Here is a 22,669-nt window from a genome sequence, read left to right as displayed (position 1 = left end):
GGCGGACTGTAAGATTCTCAAAGTTCACAGATCCCCCAAAACTCGGAGAAAAACCCTAAAGAAAAGGACTTTGAACTCTTTTCTAACCATTTCAGGGTGATGAAATGTATTGGGCCGAACAGAGGGTGATTCAAGGTCAAAAAACAAGATTTGGTATTTTTTTTTAAAAAGGCATGTTTGGGCTTGTAAAGGAAAAGGCTGCAACAGGAGTTGGGATCAACCTCTGTAATAGACGGTTTGAGTATTGGAGTTAATCAAACTGTCTGGGGAACTGTGTGACCTCACTCAGCCCCTATCAGACATTTAAATTCAGACAATAGACCCATGGAAGAGCAGTCCCCGCCCAAATTACAGGACCCATCCAAAACATGCATAAAACAAATCCAATCACCCCACTCCATAGAAATCTCAGGCCCAGTCAGGAAACTCGAAACCTGAGCACAACGACCACAATCAAGCAAAAGCTCAACAACTCATGAAACCATCCTGAAACTACTTCACACATTCATAAACAAGTTACTCTTAACGAGCCCGCCAAAATCTTACAATAAACCGGGTCAGATTTAGCACGCAGATAAGGAGGCTTCAATTAATATAATTGAAGGCCCGTTTTCTCAAGAAGGCAGTTCAGCCAGGAGTTCGACAGTTCAACAAGACGAGGGGGCAACAGAAAGAAGTTCAACAGAGAAGGTCAGCAGCTCTAGAAGCAGGCCGACACACAAAAAGAATCCAGAGCAACAGCCCCAGTGACCATCAGACACCTTGCGGCAATAACGGCCTTATGAAACAACCAACCGAATATTACCACCAACCAACCGGGTAATATTGGGCCACCGTTACCAAAGAAAACCAACTTGGGAGAAAACCGAAGATCCGCAAAGTTTCCACTCTACAATCTATTCTTGACTTACCCCTGAGTAAGTTTTCTACTCAAAAGACTCTAAATCCTATCCCTTTACGAAGAAAAGTAGGTACTCACCCGATAGATCCAATACGCACCCTACTGCATCAGCGGACTCGCGAAGACTGACCAGCTACGTTGTTGAAGTCCTCTACCGCGTCCATGGTACGGCAGACACCAACCAACACATACAGCGAACCCTGAAATCGCGAACCAGCTCAACTGTCAAGGAATCGTTTGGTGAGCATTATCCCTGGTCCTTTAGAGCCCAACTTAGCTAGTAAAGTGGGATTGGGAGGGATGGGGTATCTTTCTACTGTAATTTCCCTCGTGTGTATCGAAATGTTCCCCATTTTATTAGAGTGTTAAGATTGTTGTGTTGTATTTTCTCTCTTGAGTAAAGATCAAAGTTTCTTGCACCAAAACCAGTTTTCTGCTGCACTTTTGTCACAACCCCCAAATAAGTCCAAGGTCTAGAACAAAAGAAGTGGGAGCGATTCGAACTGCTCAGAAGTCAGAGCTGAAGCTGACACACACCACCACGCCCTACACATTGCTGCTCGGGATGCCAGGGATGCCTTAATACCTCGAAGGTTCAGTTAGTCACTCACGGTGGACCAAAGTAACTATCACATCCCCCACTCCTTCCCTCCCCCCTCCCCTGCCACTTACACAAAGCAGTCCTGTAACCAATCATCCACCCACTGCACATGCACCAATTGGTCACAGTCAATTCTATGCCTTCACATTGATCAACAAGCAACTGAAAACCCGAGCTGGCACTCGCCAGGCAAGATTGGTGAACACGGGAAAGTGGTGCAAAGTATTACATTTTATGTGAATAAATAAATAAATGAAACTTAGTAACATAATATTTTCAGAAACACCCTTGTGCATACTCTCAGTGAACTACAAAGCCGTTCTTTGCTCATGTGGCTTCAGCAGAGGTAGAGAAAGGCTGCTCTGATCTCTGCTCTGACTTCTGAGATGCTCGTGGCTGATGACCTCTGGGTGTTGGAACCCATGAGGACCCCGCCAAAGACTGCACCACCTGCACCTGCACAGGGGCAGACTTGACCATCAGGAGAATAGACAACATATCGGGTACTGGTTGGGGGGGCGGGGGCAACGGGTGAGACGTGAGAACGCTTTGACTGGAGTTTCCACTTCCATGTCCCCTTTCACCATCATCCCTCTCCTGGGCCATCATTCCTACATCTCTGCAGGAGAGCAGCTTGGAGCAGATCAGTGAGGCCTTGTAAGACCACGGCTAATGTATCTGTCATCCTGTTTAAGGCGGCAGGAATGTTGGGGTCCACAGTTTACACGGCCGTGGTCAGGGCCTGCAGGGACTGATTAGTGTGCCGTGATTCAAGTTCCACTGAGGAGGTCACTCTCTCAATGGAAGACATCCTCGCAACGGCCTGCGACATCAATCCACAAATGTTTGAGACGGACTCCTCCATCCTCTCTGATAGGATGGAGAGTATGCCTGGCAGGACTGCCAGTACCTCACATATTTGACCCTCTTTCATTCTCCTTTTCATTGATGGCCCCCGGGGTTCAGTATCTCTGTCCATCTGAGCAGAGTTTGGAGAGGACGGTGCCTTCCGATGTGGACTTTCCACAACTATCCCTACCACCACTCTCTGCTCGTGCTCACTGATTCACCAGGACTCACTGAAGTGCTCATGTCTGTGCCGTGCCCGGTTTCGCATGCGTTCTGTGACTGTGCACCCTCAGAAGGAATCAGCTCCTCTGAGGTAATGTTGTCAGGAAGGGGCCATGATGGCCATGGAGGAGAGAAGAGACAGATGTGATTTAGCCATGGGAATGTAAAAATGTTGAAATTCAGCATGATTTAGGTGATCATATTTCACTCGGTGCTGAAATCAAGTTAACGTGAGTCTTGTATGAGAAGTGGGTCGGAGATATTTAATGCTGTCACCATGAGCAGTGAAGTCCGAGTCTCTCCATCGCCAATGATCAGGGACACTGGTATGCCACTTATCTCCATGGCCTCCTCCTCTGCAGGTGTCAACAGTATGATCTGCGGTCCTCTCCTTCTCCCTTGTATTTTGAGCTCTCTTCTCCTGCAAGGGGGCACTTCAGACCTATGAGTGTCTATAAGGTATGTGTGCATCCGATGGATGCCACGCATTTGGTGAGGGTGACTATCACATATTACGAATGCCACTGGCACCCATTTGAGGATGTGTGCTGAGAATTGGATGAGCTTACTGAGCTGGGAATCATATTGCATAAAGGTTGGGGTAAGTGGCAGTGGTAGATGGAGAAAGGGGTGAGGAAGTGCATTGAAAGGGAATGATGGGTGCTGCTGAAACTTAAGTGGCTGTGAGGAGTGATGTGATGAAGTACACTTGACAAGACAGAGTGGGGGGGGGGGGCGGGGGGGAGGTGCACTACAGGATGTAAGTGAATCTGCAACCGCGCTCACCTTTCTTGACGTGGTTAGGTCATTAAACTGCTTCCTGCACTGGATCCAGTTATAGGGTATTATACTCCTGCTGCTGACCTCATCAACCACCTTTAACCACGCCTTCTTGGTCGCAGCAGGTTTCTTATAGCCATTATTGGGGAACAGTACCTCCTTCCTCTCCCTTAGTGTACCTAGCAGTATGTCAAATGTTGCTTCATTTGAAGCAGGACGCAGCTTTTGACCTTCCTTACTCCATCTGTTCATTTTTCCCTCTCTCCTAAAATGCTCCCAACTCCTCCAAATTCTATCTTTGCATTGGCCCTTTAATAGTCGAGTGCACATCACGTCCGGTCACGTGCATTGGAGATGCGAAACCTGGAAGTAAAATGATAATGATGCATCCCTGTTGAAATTGGACATTCCCACGTGTCCCACGATCCTCCACGTTTCACGCCCAATCACCCCCTCCCCCCACCACCCTGCTCAGATCCTGCCTCTGCATTATTATTGACCCCAGAGATTCAGTGATATGTGAATGTGGCTGTATCTGAGTGAGTGAGTGACTGTGAGTCTATGACTATGAATGATACCTGTGACTGTGGCTATGAGTGAGTGAGTCTGTGACTGGGAGTGAATGAGTCTGTGACTGTGCATGGTTAGGTGTGACTGAGTGAGTCAGTGACTCTGTGTGGATGAAGGGAGGAAGAACAGGAAAAGCATGGCACTGCCTCTGAGCTTGAGGGAGGCTCAATCTTCATCCGTTCACACTCTCTGTATAATGTCAAACCTATAAATTTTAGCGTTGTGTATTTATTAAGTACTTAAGGGCAGAAAGTTCTGGGGCCCTCCTCCTCCTCCCTTATCTTGACCTGTATGTGCTGCTTTGGCCTGCCAGAAGCAACGTTGTTTTTAATATTGGGGGCAAAATTCAACTTCGGCAGGGACGTAAAAATGGTGGCATTGGATCAGCCACCTGTTATATGGACTACTTAATCTTCCTTTCCATTGACTACCACCTGTTCTGTGCCTCTGCTGAAATTGAATTTTGCCCCCATTGTAAATTTGAAGAGCACATACAGGAGCTAATTTTCCAAGGAATCTCTTCCATTACCAACACATATTGAAAACTTGCACTTGGGCTTCTCAGGATTGCCTGAGATCATAGAATCATAGAATCATAGAGCGCAGAATGAAGCCATTCAGCCCATCGGCCTGTGCTGGTTCTCTGAAAGAGCTACCAAAGCTACCAATTAGTCCCACTCCCCTGCTCTCTCCCCATAGCCCTGCAATATTTTTCCATTTTAAGTAGAGATCCAATTCCCTTTTGAAAGTTGCTATTGAATCTGTTTCCACCACCCTTTCAGACAATGCATTCCAGATCATAACAGCTGGGCCGGTATTGGGCAAGATTACCCATACCAGCGTGTACTTGGAAAATGACTCCCACCCAAGTTCCCAGTGGCATATAATAAAACCTGAAATAGAATGATTACTGCTGCAGGGTACAAGTGTATTATCCAGAACTTTATTCTATCCTCTACCTCTCCTGTCTGCCCATATAAATTCCATTGCTTTACCTCTCTCTGTCCCCGGCTATAGAGGAAGTTAAGAACTGGTGTTGTTGCCAGCAAAAGAGGCGGGCAACAGAAACTCCAGGAATTACTTGCACAGTCCATGCATGCATGAGATCACGATTCTCAGTAGGGAGCTTGTGATCTCATGTGGGAATCTCCCACCAAACACAAGAATGACAGCCATAAGCGTAACCAGAATGGAACTGTCACAAGAAAGTAAATCACCCTTAAACAAGTATAAATTACACAATATATAATTTTATGATAGGGATACAACTTTCTGGCAAGGGCTTGTATAATACAGTATACCCCCCTTATCCTACCTACACAAAACAAAACTAATTCCATTTGGCATTAATAGCACACTCTACTTGGACTTGTTACTAAATCAAGGGCAATGTTTACCATTAAGGTCAAACATTGCATATATCAAGAACAAACTGGATCAGGGTGCCATTAATGTGACTATATGATAAATTTGCAGGTTGTACCTAATGCACAAAATATGATTATTCACGTCTTTGCCAACTTCCCAAGTTCAGCCAACTACTCTTTTGTTTTCAATCAATTCACCTTTGAGATGACATCCTTGTTGACTGGCTCCTGGGTCACCACAGTTGTGGCCAAAAACAATGGGTTATGTGAATCAATAATCTACAAAAGTCCAGGGGAATATTGGTAAAGAAGGTACAAACATTTACAAGGAAGGAATAAAAATGAGGGAAAAAAAACTAAAAACACCTGAAACTTCGAAAAAAATAAACAGCTAGAAATATCCAGCAGGTCCATCAGTATCTGAAAAGAGATACCACAAGTTAATGTTTCAATTTTAAACCTTTTCTCAGAAGAAATGAACAAAAACTGAGGAAATGTTTACACCTGAATTGTTGACTATCTTCTCTCTTTCTAGATGTTGGTGAACATGCTGGGTATTTCCAGTATTTTCTCATTTTGTAATAGAAGGAACATCTGGAGTTTGGACCGTTCCAGAGATAACAGCAGCGGAGAATGAGCAGTTCCAAGGAAATTCCGGGCCATAGGCTGGGATTTTCTGCTTCACCAAACTACCAGCACATCTTCAACAGGATGGGAGTTCTACATGTCCCAATGGCCCACACCTGACTGACTGATTTTCTGAGGTAATTTTTTACACATTAACAGCACAGAAACAGGCCACTTGGCCCAACTGGTCTATGCAGGTGTTTATGCTCCACACGAACCTCCTCCCACTCCTCTTCATCTAACCCTATCAGCATACCCTTCTATTCCTTTCGCCCTCATGTACCTATCTAGCTTCCCCTTAAATGCATCTATGCTATTCAGCTCAACTATTCCATGTGATAGCGAAGTTTCTCCGGAATTCCCTATTGGATTTATTACTGACTATCTTATATTTATGGCCCTTAATTTTGGACTCCCCCGACAATTGGAAACATCTTCTCTACATCTACCTTATCAAACCCCTTCATAATTTTAAAGACTTATATTAGGTTGCCCCCTCAGCTTTCTCCTTTCTAGAGAAAAGAGACCCAGTCTTCGAACGTGTGAGTCTCTCTTTGTCCTGCTCACTGCCCTCACAATTTTACTCACTCCACAATAAAGAAATAAGAAGGGAAAAAAAGAAGTTAGAAAAACAAAGAAGTTTTTTTTAAAACAAAAATTCAATTCTTCTCGATTTGAATTCAAATTATTTGGTCAACCAATAGTTACAAGGAACCCAAGGTTGACATCACCAGCAAGTCAATAAGAACTGATCAAGCCAAGTACATCTGCCCCTAGTGGCCAGCACAGAAAGCTGGGCACACATGCAGATGTGGAGAAATAAAAAGGAATCATAGAATCATAGAATGGTTACAGCACGGAAGTAGGCCATTCAGCCCGTCGAGTCCATGCCGGCTCTCTGCAGGAGCAATCCAGCTAGTCCCATTCCCGTGCTCTTTCCCCTTAGCCCTGGAATTTTTTCCCTTTAAGTACTTATCCAATTCTCTTTTGAAAGCTATGATTAAATCTGCCTCTACCACCTGCTCAGGCAGTGCATTCCAGTACTTAACCATTCACTGTGTAAAAAAGTTTTTCTTCATGTCGCCTTTGGTTCTTTTGTCAATCGCTTTAAATCTATGTCCTCTGGTTCTTGACCCTTCCGCCAATGGGATCAATTTCTCTCTATCAACTCTGTCTAGACCCTTCATGATTTTGAATACCTCTATCAAATCTCCTCTCAACCTTCTCTGCACTAAGGAGAACAACCCCAGCTTCTCCAGTCCATCCACGTAACTGAAGTCCCTAATTCCTGGAATCATTCTAGTAAATCTCTTCTGCACCCTTTCTAAGGCCTTCACATCCTTCCGAAAGTGCGGTACCCAGAACTGGACACAATACTCCAGTTGTGGCCGAAACAGTGTTTAATAAAGGTTCATCATGACTTCCTTGCTTTTATACTCTATGCCTCTATTTATAAAGTCCAGGATCCCGTATGCTTTTTTAACCGCTTTCTCAACCTACCCTGCCACCTTCAAAGATTTGTGCACATATACCCCCAGATCTCTCTGTTCCTGCAAACCTTTTAGAATTATACCCTTTAGTTTATATCGCCTCTCCTCATTCTTCCTACCAAAATGTATCACTTCACATTTTTCTGCATTAAATTTAATCTGTCACGTGCCTGCCCATTCCACCAGCCTGTTTATGTCCTCCTGAAGTCTATCACTATCCGCCTCACTGTTTACTACCCTTCCAAGTTTTGTGTCATCTGCAAATTTTGAAATTGTGTCCTGTACACCCAAGTCCAAGTCACTAATATATATCAAGAAAAGCAGTAGTCCTAGTACCGTCCCCTGGGGAACACCATGTACACCTCCCTCCAGTCCGAAAAACAACTGTTCACCACTACTCTCCCTTTCCTGTCACTTAGCCAATTTCGTATCCATGCTGCCACTGCCCCTTTTATTCCATGGGTTTCAACTTTGATGACAAGCCTATTATTTGAATGATATTGGCAGGCTCCCAATAGGAAATCCCCTATCCTGGGGATATTCTGGCCACAGTATTTTGCCTGGGAGCATTTTCAAGCTTGTGCATTGATCATTTGCCAAGGCTCTTTTGGTTCCCTGGTGCTGCACAATCATTACTTTGCTGTACTAAAACTTACATTTGAAGTGGCAAATAGTTGCAGCAGTGCAAGTAGTACCGAGAAAGGTCAGGAGGATGAGAGTCACTCTCGATTTTAGCCCCCTCCCCCCCACCCAGCCTGGCGGGAAGGGTGCATGGGAAAGGTTAAAATTGAGCAGGTGGACTTACCAGCCCGATGTCGCTTCATTTTATCTTTGCCAACTTTCTAGGTGGCAGAGGCTCCCACTACAGACAGACAGGGGCTTCATCAATATTTAAGTGTTGGTATTCGATGATGTGAATCAGACCCCGACGCGATCTTAACTGCCAATAGTGACATGTAGTGCGGGACCTGACTGGGGAAACCTGACGGGGGGCTGGATCTTGGCCAGAAACAGCCCAGTTAAGCACAAATTTTATGTTTTCAAGGTTTCCCAGTGGGCAAGAAGAACCCCGGCACAGATTGTGCACAGCAAGGTCCCACAAAGAGCAATATGATAATGATCAGATAATCTGTTTCTTTTTAGTGATGTTGGTTGAGGGATAAATATTGGCCAGGTCACAGGGAAGAACTCCCCCGCTCTTCTTCAGCCCACCTTAAGCTGAAACCCTCCTCCATGACATTATCACCCCAAGACTTGACTATTCCAATGCTCTCCTGGCCAGCTTCCCTTCTTACAACCTCTGTAAAATGCAGCTCATCCAAAACTCTGCTGCCTGTATCTGATCCCATACTAAGTCCCACTCCCCAAAAACCCCTGTGCTCTCTGACTTACATTGACTCCTGGTTCCCCCATGCTTTTAAATTAAAATTCTCAACCTCGTGTTTAAATTCATTCATGGCCTCGCCACCCCCTATTTCTGTAACCGCCTCCAGCCCTACAATCCCCTACTAAACTCTCCATTCCTCTGACTCTGACAGAAAGACTTTCACGACCTCAGGACATTCCAAAGCACTTTGCAGCCAATGAAATGTTTTTGAAGTTGTAGTCACTGTTGTAATGTAGGAAATGTGGTAGTCAAATTGTGCACAGCAAGGTCCCACAAAGAGCGATATGATAATGATCAGATAATCTGTTTCTTTTTAGTGATGTTGGTTGAGGGATAAATATTGGCCAGGACACAGGGAAGAACTCCCCCGCTCTTCTTCAAAATAGTGCCAGGGGATCTTTTACGTCCGCCTGAGAGGGCAGACAGGGCCTTGCTTTAACGTCCCATCCAAAAGATGACACACATCCAACAGTGCAGCACTCCCTCAGCACTTTACTGAAATGTCAGCCTAGATGATGTGTTCAAGTCTCTGCAATGGAGTTTGAACCCACAACCTCTGACTCAGAAGCAAGAATACTACTACTGAGCCACAGCTGACGCCTAGAATCATAAAAATTTATGACACAGAAGGAGGCCATTCGGCCCATCGTATCTGTGCCAGCTGAAAAAGAGCTACCCAGCCTAATTCTGCTCTTGGTCCGTAGCCTTGTAGGTTATGGCACTTAAAGTGCAAATCTAAGTACTTTTTAAATGCAATGAGGGTTTCTGCCTCTACCACCCTTTCAGGCAGTGAGTTCCAGACCCCCACCACCCTCTGGGTGAAAAAAATTCTCCTCAGCTTGATTCTGGTCTCTTGTGCCTTTCCCCTCCTTTTGTCCCACAATCCTTCCCTAAAGCCCTCTAATTCTCTCTCCTCCTTTAAGACCCTGCTTAAAACCTCTTTCACCCCTCCTAACATTTCCTTCTCTGGCTTAGTATCTATTCTTTTAATTAAGCCTCTGTAAAATGCTTTGGGAGGTATTTCTACATTAAAGATGCAAGTTGTTGCTGTTGTTGTTATTACGAGGAAGTGGCACCAGCTGATTCACAAAACTCAAAGGAGCTAGAAAAGTGCAGAGTGAGGATGTTCCCCCTTCTCAGTGGAGACTAAGGATAAAGCTGCCCATGGCTTCGGAGTCGTGGAACCCAGAACTCACAGGTGCTCACCTGAATAGAATGGGTTCAAGGAATATTATACCTACATGCAGACTCTGAGGATTTGTGGCAACTGACAGGTGTGACAAGTCTATAGCTCATTGCAGCAACATCAGGGAAGCTTTTTCTTTGTTGCAGACATCAATGGAGCATGTGGCAGTTGCATTGGAATCTGCAGCTGACCTTAAAAGCAGTCAGGGACCAGTCGGTGCCTTCACTTCCATAGAAGCACAGGTTGCAGCTCTGGTGGCAATAGGAGAGAGAACCGATAGCACCACGATACTTGTGGCTGTCTCTCAGAGCTTTCAGGACTTGATTGCTGCCATTAGACCAGCTATCTCGTTGATCAGTGGGGACACAGCTCCAGGTCCCAGTGGGGAGGACAGTAGGCCAGGTCTCCGGGCTTCCCCCTCAGAGTACCACACTACTGGAACATAGGAGACGATGCCAGGCTACCCAGGAACAAGCTCCAGAGATGCAGGCAGCAGCAACTGCTGGCATTGAGAGGAAGGCCTCTTCAGTCCCATTACTGTTTTATAGAACATGATCAACTAGCCACCTTTTGCAATACTGGCCCTCAACTTGTACCTGGGAGAAGTATTAGAACAGGTGAAAGAAAGGCACCCAGGTGAAGCTAGAGATGGGGAAGGATCAAAAAACCCACTGCTGGCACACTCAGAAACAAGTCCAAGTCCATCTAGGCAGAATGTCAAAAAGGAATGCAAAAAATCTTTCTCAGCTTCAGAAACCATCATTGAAACTCTTTACACTCTTCAGGTTCACCAACTCCACACTTCCACCCACCTCAACTGACCCTGGCAAAGGCTGTGCCTCATATCACTCAGCCTAGCTTCCCCTGAGTGAATTACATGAAAAAGCAGGAAACTTGGTGCTGCAGCACCACTGGCCCACAATACATGTAACTGAGCTGACTTGGAACTCAGCAGGCGGATTGTGGGAAGGGCCAAAAAGCACAATAGAATTTGAGGGGGGTCAATTTTGGGGTGGAAATGGCTTCCACCCCATTTTGCTGCCAAAAAAGACTTGCTCCCATTATACACTGAAGTTACATCGAAAACATACGGAATTTCTGGGTCCAAATGACTCCTGCATGCTGCTAGGTCACTCTGTGATGTCACGAACATGCAGTATCCCAGCAGAAAAGAAAAAACTTTTCCTTATATAGCACCTTTCCATGTTCTCAGGACATCTTAAAATGCTTCACATCAAATGAATTACTATTGAAGTGCAGTGACCATTGTTATGCAGGCAAGACTAGCTTCATTGAAAGCAATGGAGGTCGTGACTTCAGACTGACATGAGAGTTGACCCAGAAACACCCAACATCAACAAAGCTCACGACTGACTGTGTACTCTGCATCCTTAGCCCATAGCAAGAGTTCCGAGTCAGACCACTTGTGACTTGCCTTCAGGGAAGTCCAAAGCTGTGGGCCTAATTTCTTTCAATAAAGTTGCTCCCCACAGAAGTTACAAATATTTTTTTCAGCATAAGATGGGAGGGTTCTTTCTTCCCTTTAACCATAGCCAAACCCTTTCTCTGACAAACATGAGCAAGATGCACATGGGACACATGCTCATCCAACAATTAATATATGGGCTGTGCCTGCAGCTTGAAAAGCACCAAAAATACATGGGCACATTCCTGCAGCCTTGCTCCACCTAAAATAACTGGAGTTTAATTTTATGATACATTAAAAAATTTTCATTACATCACAAAGATTTCACCGTTTTTTTTACTTACAACCACATACTATTCAAAGACAAACTGATGACAAAAGTCCTAGTGTCGTGAATGCATTCTTCCTCTGAGAATCAATTACTGAGAAATATTCATGTGAGTTCTTTGCTGCAGAGTATTGCAAGTTGAGTACAACATGGTTCACAATCAACATCATTTTGAAGAATTTCTGTTCCAGGCTCTTCATATACAAGCATTTTATCTCAATTCTGCTGGTTAGATTGTTTAGCACAATTTTACACTAAACAGCATTTCGAATTTGACCCGTCCCAGCTTTGTTTTTGCTAAAATGTTGCTTTGAAGCAGCAATAAGCTTGTGAATGATATCAAAAAGATTTTGATGACTATCAAGAAACTCCTGATGAAACAATAGTCTGTAATATCATAATTACATCTTTTCCAAAAAAACTACATCTATCATTTTGGAAGTTTTAGTTAAATATAAGGTTAACTGGTTGATGGAGCTGCTGAATTCACCATAGTGGTGGACGTTTAAACATGCCTTTCCAACTGTGGGAGTCTGCAACCTAGAGAGAGAGAAAAAGAGAGGTCACTAAAATCTCTTGAGAAACACTACAAAATAGGACACTACAAATGTAAGGCTGTTGGTATGCTTACATCTTGAAAAACATAATATATTTTGATTAAATTATAGAAACCAGAATTCAAGCATTGATTGCTTTGAAAATGTCCAAATTGCAACATTTGTCCCTCAGCCTATTCAAAGCTACTTATTCTGTAACTTAAGAATGAGTATCACCAACACCATGGTCTCAATATTAACCCCCTCAAGACGGATGGGAGAGGGTGGGGGGGTTAAAAATTTTAAAATGGGGAACACGTCCCCAACCCACTGCTTACATGCCTGCCACCATTTTCACGCCGGCGGGTAGCGAGGCGTGCGAGTGACCTGCTGCGGACACCTAAGTCCAAAAATGGGGTCCGAGATTCGCGCATGTGCCTAATGACTGTTGGCAGCATGCAGAGCAGGCAGATTATGACATAACTCATTGTACTAAGCAGATTTGAAGCCAATGCTGACATTTTGGAACTCCACACTCCAGCCAACACCATGTCTTAACCTCATACAGCTGAACACGATGTTAAATAGCATGAAGGACCCCCATCCCCACCGACTCTATTTAACGGGATCATGAAGTACTTACAGGTTAGTTGCTGGATTATTTATTCTGGCTGCCGATGCAATTGTATGAATTTTTGGACATTTCCTATACTTGTCTAAAGTTTGGATACTTTACAGGGAGTGATATGGCTGATCTTGCAGTACTTTTAGAGGCGTTTAAAATATAGCGCTGAGAAAAGTTATTTCCAGACATGCGTGGCCTGGTAGGGCTTCCTCTGGGAATTGATCATGACTGGGAGAATGAAGAGAGGCCACGCAGAGCAGGACAAGCTGCCAGAAGAGGGAGGAGGAAGAGGGGGGCTGGGCACTCAGCAGGGGGCCATATCGACAGAGGATCTTCAGGGACTGATTCTCTTACCTTAACTTCAGCGACGACCAGTGCATGAGATGTCTTTGATTCACAAAAGAGAGTGTGACTTAAATTTGTCAACTGCTGCAGCCACAACTGCAGCCACAAAGCAGGGGAAGGACAGCATTGCCTGTGGCTGTATAGGTGAACGTGGCTCTTAATTTTTATGCCTCTGGCTCCTTTCAGACTGCTACTGGAGATATAAACAACATCTCGCAGTTTGCAGTGCACTGAAGTATAAGGGTGGTCACTGAGGCTCTCTATATAATGAGAAACATTCATCTCATTCTCTCTTGCCAGAGACAAGCTGGAGGAACAAGCACGAGGTTTTGCTCGGATTGCAGGTTGCCCCATGGTGCAGGTTGCCATTGACTGCACACATAGTGCCTTGCATGCTCCTCATCTGAACTCGGACAGATTCATCAACAATGTGCAGCTGGGTGAGCGACCGCAGACAGCGCATCATGCAGGTGAATGCCCGCTATCCTGGCAGCAGTTGTGATTCGTTCGTTCAGCAGCAATCCTCTGTTCCACCTATATTTCAACCAGAACAGCAGGTCAAAAGCTGGCTACTGGGCGACAAGGGTTATTCCTTCATGACTCAGGTCAGGAACCCATGCACATGTGCACAGCAGGCCTACAGCGAGAGCCATTCTGCCACAAGGAACATCATGTAGCACACCATAGATGTCCTCAAGCAGCGCTTCCGCCGCCTGGACCACTCTGGAGGAGCCCTGCAGTACTCAGCTGAGTGTGTATCAAGATTTGTCGTTGTATGCTGCATGCTGCACAACCTGGCCATTATGAGGGGACAGCCCTTGTCACCGCGAATCAAGCAAGAACCTGAGGAGCATGAGCAAGAGGAGGAGATGGAGTCCTTGAGCTGGAGTGCGAGTTGGAGACACTCCGACACATAATTCAGCAGGGTAAGGGGAACCAAGGGGAGATAGAGAAGGGGGTCCCGCAGACACTGGTCCTGTCCAACAGGTACAATGTACTTTCTCCTGTGAGGATAATGATGTAGGCTGCACGGAGGATAACCAGAATGCTAACCATGGCTCCGTGGAGCAGGAGGCAGTCCAAGGAGCGGAGGTGCAGAATGGAAAGGTTGTAGTCATAGGGGATTCTATAATTAGGGGGATAGATAACGTCCTATGCAGTTGCGACTGAGAGTCCAGGAGGGTGTGGTGCCTACCAGATGCAAGGGTAAAGGATATCTCGGAGGAACTGGAGAGGAACTTGGAAATGGAGGGGAAAGATCCAGTTGTCGTAGTCCATGTTGGGACCAATGACATAGGGAAGAAAAGGGAGGAGGTCCTGCTAAGAGAATATCAGAAGTTAGGAACTAAAGTAAAAAGCAGGATCTCATGGGTGGTAATCTTGGGATTACTACCCAAGCCACATGCTAATTGGCATAGGGATAAACAGATCAAGTAGGTGAACATGTGGCTGAAAGAGTGGTGTGGGAAAGAGGGGTTCCATGTCATGGGACACTGGCACAGTACTGGGACAGGAAGGAGCTGCACCGTTGGGACGCGCTCCACCTCAACTGGAATGGGACCAGTATCCTAGTGGAAAGGATAAATAGGGCCATTGATAGTACTTTAAACTAGTAAGATGGGTGGGGACAGGGAGAGATCAGGGGAAGATAACAAGTTTGAAGAAAAAAGAAATAGAAAATGAGAATAAAGGTCAAACCAAGTTAAGGAATAAAGGTAAAATAAATGGTCAGGAAACAAATACAGTTATAGAACATAAGTACAAAATGACTGTTAAAAACAAAGGGAGGGGGGCAATTACTAACAACAAATTAAATTGCCTGTACACAATGTGCACAGCATCTGAAACAAAACGGGGAAAATGGAGGCAATATATTATCGCTAGGAGCCAGATGTGGTAGGGATAACTGAAACATGGCCTAATAAACAACAGGACTGACAGTTAAATATTGCAGGATATAATGTATTTAGAAAGAATAGGGAAGCAAGAAAGGAGGGTGGGATAGCTGTACTAATTAGAGATACCATAATGGCTATAGAAAAAGGGGACATAAGTAACATTAAGATAGAAACAGAATTCATATGTATTGAGACAAAGGATAAGAAGAGATCAATCACGTTAATAGGAGTATTCTACAGGCCATCTAATAGTGGAAGGGAAGTGGAGGAAGAAATATGTAGGCAAATCTATGAAATGAGTAAAAAACATTGAATAATAATCATGGGAGATTTCAACTACTCCCAAATTAACTGGCAAGAACAGGTATGGAAAGGGAAAAGAGAATAGAGTTTTTACAGTATTTCTTACCCAGTATATGAGAAGCCCAACAAGACACAAATCACTGCTAGATCTAGTAATGGGAAATGAACTACAACAGATAAGAGCAGTAAGAAGAGGGAAACATCAAGGCAATAGCGATCATAACATAATAAGGTTTAAAATAATGATTGAGGAAAACATAAGTAAGACAAAGACCAAAGTAATAGATTGGAAGAAAGCTAATTTTGATGGGATGAGAATGGAACTAGGGAAAGTAAACTGGAAAAAAAATTGACAAAGAAATAGAACAGCAGTGAGTAATATTTAAAACAGTGACCAATAGAGTTCAGGAGAAATATATTCCCCTCAAAAGCAAGAACAAACAATCCAATAATGAAACACCATGCATGAATAAAGAGAAAAGAGTAAAATTGAAACTAAAGAAAAAGGCATACACTAAGTACATGGACAATAAAGGAGAGGATGACAGGATATGAAGAGGATGGGAAAGAAGTCAAAAAAACAATTAAGAAAGCAAAGAGGAACTACGAGATTAAATTATCAAGGAATTTAAAAAGAAAAAGTAAAGTATTCTACAGACACATAAATAACAAAAGAAAAATCAGGATAGGGATAGGGCCACTAAGGGATGCACAAGATAAACTCACAGATAACGATTGCAAAATGGCAGAAATATTGAATAGTTATTTTGCCTCCATATTTACCAAGGAGGCTAATAAGGTGGGCAGGACATTAGAAGAGATCAAAAAAGATATTTAAAACATTTAAAATAGAAAGGGGAGAGATAATTGATAAACTAATCAAACATCCGCAAATATTAAAAGAAGTTAGGGAGGAAATAGCAGAGGCACTATTACATAGAAATAAAATATTCATTAGAAAAGTTAAATAGTACCAGAGGACTGGCAGACAGCTAATGTTATTCATATATTATAAAAGGGAGATAGAACAAGTCCAGGGATCTATATACCAGTTAGCTTAACATCGCTGGTAGGAAAAATAATGGAATCTTTACTCAAAGATGTAATAGAAAAACATCTAGAGAATGAAAATATAATAAAGAATAGTCAGCACGGATTTCAGAAGGGAAAATCATGCTTGATCAACCTTATTGAATTCTTTGAAGAAGTAACAGAAAGAATAGACAATGATAATGTTGCAGATTTGGATATATTTGGATTTTCAAAAGGCCTTCGATAAGGTACCACATTATGGACTCATGGCTAAGATCAGAGTATGTGGAGTCAAGGGACAGGTAGCAGAATGGATAGGAAGTTGGCTACAAAACAAAAAACAGAGAGTAGGGGTTATGGGTAGCTCCTCAGACTGGCAAAAGGTGAGATGTGGTGTTCCACAAGGATTGGTGCTGGGACCACTGTTGTTCATAATTTACATTAACGATTTGGATTCGGGAATCGGAAGTACAATTTCAAAATTTGCGTACAACACCAAATTGGCGGGGGGGGGGGGGGGGTGTACTTAACACAAAGGAAGAATGCGTCAAAATGTAAGTTAATAAACTTGCAGAATAGATGTGTAATTGGCAAGTGAATTTCAATATAGATAAGTGCGAGGTGGTGCATTTTGGGAAGAAGAATAAAGCCACATACTGTTTGGATAATAAGAATCTAAACAGGATAGAGGAGCAAAGGGATTTAGGAGTACAGATACACAAATCACTAAAAGTAGCAACGCAGGTTAAAAAGGCCATAAAAAAGGCAAATCAAGTACTAGGGTTCATTTCTAGAGGGATAGAATTGAAAAGCAAAGAAGTTATGCTAAACTTGCTTAGAGCCTTGGTTAGACCACACTTGGAGCACTGCGCACAGTTCTGGTCTCCATATTACAGGAAAGATGGCATTGGAGAGGGTGCAAAAAATATTTACAAGGATGATACCAGAAGTGAGGGGATATCCTCAGGAAAGCTGAACAGGCTGGGGTTCTTTTCTTGAGAAAAGAGAAGGCTGAGGGGTGACCTGATAGAGGTCTTTAAGATAATAAAACGGTTTGATAGGGTAGACGTAGAGAAAATGTTTCTACTTGTGGGGGAGTCCAAAACTAGAGGTCATAAATATAAAATAGTCGCTAATAAATCCACTAGGGAATTCAGGAGAAACTTCTTTACCCAAAGAGTGGTAAGAATGTGGAATGCACATTCTCTCTTCCACTTCTCCCTCATCCCACAATCTCTTCTGACTCACAAGCTGCAGATGGTGCAAGCACTCACTTCTTACTTTCTCCTCTACCCTCACCACAACCCAACCCTTGTCCCTTTGTCATTTCAGATACCAAAGAATCGGAACCTTCCCAGGCAGAGGAGGCAGAGGAAGAAGACAGTGATGATGAAGAGATACCGTCACTCGATCTTACACTCGCAGCCACCAGCTCAGAGACTGACACTGTGCGTAGTTTAGATGACTGGTGTGAGTTCCACACATTTCTCGGGCCCCGATTGCTTATGCTGATTTCTGCTTGTTTAAATCGAATTTTGCATTCCAGCATAGGCCAATGAGGTTGTCAGGAAATTTCGGTGCGAATTGCTGTCAGCAAAATGGGTGTGACAACGGGCATACATTTCAGTCTAACTTTCCAATTACATCCCCACAGGAAATTCCAGGCCAACATTCCTTCAGAAGTGAAGGAATTGCCTCACTCATAAGTTATAAAACTCTCCTTCATGAGAAAAACATACATCTGGATCAAAAAACATATGGGCCTTCTAGCACAGTTCCGCCGTAACTCTACCGAGAGTGCAGTGAAGGCTTTGGAAAGAGGCCAGAACCTAGATACACCAGGTCCTGGTCTGTGTTAGTAGTTTCCAGGGAGCCTTGTCTCCATCCACCCCTGCATTGCTGGGCGGTGGGGGGAGCTGGACACGTACATTGTGCTGGGAGTTCCTGCTTCCCCAGCCTCAACGAGACTTGCTATAAGTTTGGAGGCCAGTAGGCCACAAGTGAGATGCGGTGTACTGGCCTCCTGAAGGGACAAGTGGCCCCACCAGGAGGATCCAGGCCAGGCAAGAAAACTGGACCTCCGAAAACTTCAGTAGAATTTATTTTTGTAACTACAGGTACGGACCCAAAATGTGCCTGTTGTGGCATGTGCCTATTGGTCCCTCCTCCTGACCTCATATATTCCAGTGGTGTCAACGCTGAAGGGCACAACTGGGCACAAACTTGGTGTAACTGCCAGGATCCCGACCTGTGCAAATTCAGACACCTGTATCCAACAACTTCTTATGTAGTATTCTGTTTTCATGACATTAGTGTAGGATGCTTAAAAATGAATAATCTGCATTGGATAGTCAGAGATTTTGTATGGAGCAGCAAATCATAGTACTTTAGAATACTTGTAAGCACCATAATGACATGCCCTCAACATCAGATGGCATTTGGTCATCAGAGATGCAGTGTTAGTTTGTGAGTACTGGTTATTGTAATTTAACCTTCCTGGGCAAATTTGGTTTAATTTTATTTATTTGCCAGCCTAGTGTAAGTATTTGTTGTGGCCTGTATACATTTTTTGATTAGTTCCTCTTCCCCACACCACATGCAGGAATACACACTGCAGATGCTCCAGATTTCTTGGCAGCTGTCATGGTGAGTAAGTTGCTATAGTTTTGGCTAAAGGTCAGAGTGACCAAACTTATTTTCAACTGCCAGTGTTTTGAGGGAAAGTAGTCCTGGTCAGTTACCTCACATACACAAAATAAATCCATTATCAAGCAATCACTATTTAAGATATGTGCATTGTATGATCAAAACCAGTTGTTTTCTTTTTGTTAATTCCCTCCTCCTCTTCTGTTGGGCCATCTTTCTTAAGAATGCTTGCACAAAAGTTACCATGAAACTTCAACTGATTTTTTTTCTTGCAAATTCTAATTTTGGATAAGTAGGGCTATATTTTCCTCTTTTTATGTATGAAATACAATTATTTTGTATAATTTAATAAATCAAAATCAAGATAGTGGGTTTTCCATTTTGTTTCAGAAGGTTTCAGGTCTATTGGCATTAAAGAATATAAACTGGTCAATCAGGAGGCATCTGTAAAAATGCTGTTTTCAAACTTCTGAAGCAGCTAAATTGGCACCTCACTGGCAAAATTGGTGATTTCTCTATCTTGGCCTCATTCACTTGCTAACCTGACATCTGCCATCATCTCGACCTGACTGATTCCTACCATCAAGGTGGACCCGGCCCAACCACCACTGTCAAATCACATGCACTTTAATGTCACAACCTGTAGCTAGGTTATCAGGCACTGTTTATATGGATGGTAATATATGGGAGATTCCAAAAATTTGTTTTGCGGTGATATCAATGAAAAATACAAATATTCAAATCAATAAACTTGGTAAAATGGTAAAAATAATTCCTTTCTCCAAGATTATAATTTTCACTTAATAAGATCATACACTGTGATAATATTAGCACCTGCAATTCATGTACAGTTTATAATTTATACTAATGTCCAGTATCACCAATAATTCATTTCAGTTATCAGATTTAACCTTTAACAATGGTTAAATTTAACAATAGCGGGAGGCCTGTCTTTTATAGAGCCCACCCCATTTTCCAAGACTCTTGTTATTTTGCAGCTTCCCGTTTCAACATTTCTAACGGGAATGCCCGCTGCTTATTGTTTTCTTCTGCTGCCTCATGAGCTAGCTCTAGCTCTTTCTGAGCTCTTATCATCATAGGGTAGATTTTTGTCTTCAGGTGCTAATCTGGCAGAATGGATCGCCCGGCCATTATAGAACCTGCCCAATTTTTATTTGTTAGCTTATATTGAGGGATAAATTTCTGGAAGTGGTTCCAATTGATCTAATGATATGACTGCTTGATCAAAAATGTCCCAAGACTCTCAAGTGGCTGGGTGAGCACGCCAATAATCTTATGGCCTTGCAATCGCCAGTAAACAATTGTACACTGTGAAGGTAATTCGCAACTTCGCTGCCTGGGCAGTAACCTGGCGGAACGAATTATCCTTCCATTGTAAAACCCAGATGATTATTGTTCCATTGATTTCAATGGGTGGGTTCGACAACGGGAGGGCAACCTGTGTCACCCTGCCAGGTTATCCCCTAAGCAGTGAGGTTGTAAATTAGCCTTATGAGTCTGTGTCGGAGCAGGTGAATTGAACACAGATGGGCGAGGATAAAAAAATAAGGTGTTTTAAATGCAGCAAAGTAGGTCACAAAGCCAATGGGGGTTAAATTGGATAAGGCAACAAACTGGGCACGGGTACTGCGATCCGCGATTAACCCGGGCCAGGTGCTTCCATCGCAGGCAGGACGAGACATTTGTCCTGCCTCAGCACTTACCTCAGCCAAGTGTTAAAAAGCTGCACTGACATGAGGATTCAAGGACATTCGCACTTTCCACCTGCAGGAGCCCGAATATCTTAAAGGCAGGCTGTCTCTCTAACAGCCAGCCAAAATCTCTTAAAGGCAGCCGGTACCTGTAATTTGCTAAAAATAACAGTCTGCCGTCTGCACGGAGTCCGAACGGAGATCAGACATCACATACGTAAAACAAAGATGCAGGTCCCGTCCCCATGTTTACAAATTGTTGAGTTATTTTAAAACATTGAATAAGGGTTGTGCACCACTAAATCCCACATCCTCCGATCTGCATGCCACACCTCATCAATCTGCCAGTCCGAGTTGGTACCAGACTTGCGAAAGTGCGTGCACCAAGATTCTCTGCTGATGCACTTGAGGCCTTGGTGCAAGAAGTGGACAGAGGAGGGACATCCTATACCCGCTGGGGGGGTGGGGGGGGGGGGAAACAAGAGGCCCTCCAGACATATATCCAGAAGGCAGTGGGAGGCAGCGGGGGAGGAAGTCAATGGCAGGCGCACAGCATCATGAACATGGATGCAGTGCAGGAAGAAATTCAATGCTTTGACATGTGTGGTCAAGGTGAGTGAGGTCAACTGTCAAGTGGCGTCTCCAACCAACTGCACCACTAGCCGCATCTGCTGCTCCACGCATCACACCCCCCATCACCACATACCGTCAAAATCTTTCCATCAGTATTCGACTCTTCCAATTAGATGCTTCCTCTCACCCTTACACATTACCACTGTTGCAAGCCGCCCTTCCACAACTCACAGGCCACAAACACTGACAGCTATTCAACCATGACAGGCACATCACCCAGACACAGGTCCCGCTTTCTTGCAGGAGAAGGTGGCGCATATCAGGAGGCAGCAAGTGGCAGTGGCATTTAGCCCCTCGAGCCTGTTCCGCCATTCAATGAGATCATGGTTGATCTGTGACCTAACTCTATATACCCGCCTTAGCCCCACATCCCTTAATACCCTTGGTTCATAGAAATCTATCAATCTCAGATTTGAGATTCACAGTGAGCTAGCATCAACTGCCGTTTGCAAACTCTCCCACCTTTTGCGTGTAGAAGCATTTCCTAACTTCAATCCTGCACATCCTGGCTCTAAATATTAGGCTATGTCCCCGCGTCCTAGTATTCAAGTATAGGAGACCTCCAAAAACAGTTACAAATGCATCAGCAGCCAGAAGCAATAATCCAGCAACTAACCTGTAAACCCCGCATGGTCCCTTTAAATAGCGCTGGTGGGGGGCGGGGGGCGGGGGGGGGTCCTCCAGGCACTCTAAGACATGTTTAGATGGTCGCGGATAAGACAGTGCATTGAATGAAGCATTAAGTGACAAAATGGTGTGTACCACTTTAAATCAGCGTTGCAGGATGGTTTGGCCAAAGGACTAAATACAGGCAATTCAATGCCAGCCTGGAATATAGGGGACCATTGCAAAAGCAAGGTGCTAGAGATGCCAGGTGTAGGAGTGGCACGTCTGTTGGGCAGGTTTCCATGTATCCCGTGGAATCCTGAGACCTGTAAGAATCGGCAACCATGGTGGGATGCCTAGCACAATGCACATGGTCCTCACAGGCGATCCATTGAACTTGTATGTGAGGGGCCTTTTTAAAATCGGAGGGAGTGTTGTGACAAAAATATATTTTATTTTTGTGTTGGATTTTTTCTTGTATAATCTTATCACTATAAGCAATACACGCAGAGTTACTTGAGACTTTCTGTGAGCTACAGTCAGCAATTGCAAAGAAAATACACATTGCATTACAGCAGATAAAGATCAGTTAGATCATT

At 43.9% G+C, this 22,669-nt stretch overlaps 1 protein-coding gene across 1 annotated transcript in view; it reads right to left on the bottom strand.

The window, feature by feature from the left end:
• Positions 1-11,739: 11,739 nt before the first annotated feature.
• si:zfos-1056e6.1 (uncharacterized protein LOC107988029 homolog) overlaps positions 11,740-22,669 on the bottom strand; it is a 148,448-nt gene continuing 137,518 nt past the window's right edge. Inside the window, exon 9 of the mRNA XM_067988345.1 lies at positions 11,740-12,274. Coding sequence (XP_067844446.1) covers positions 12,221-12,274 — 54 coding nt within the window. The 3' untranslated portion in view covers positions 11,740-12,220. The remainder of the gene's footprint in view (positions 12,275-22,669) is intronic.

This window comes from Heptranchias perlo, chromosome 8 (genome assembly GCF_035084215.1).
Source record: "Heptranchias perlo isolate sHepPer1 chromosome 8, sHepPer1.hap1, whole genome shotgun sequence".
Taxonomy (NCBI): Eukaryota; Metazoa; Chordata; class Chondrichthyes; order Hexanchiformes; family Hexanchidae; genus Heptranchias; species Heptranchias perlo.
Note: the sequence above shows the minus strand (reverse complement) of the source record. Positions and strands in the feature narration are given on the sequence as shown.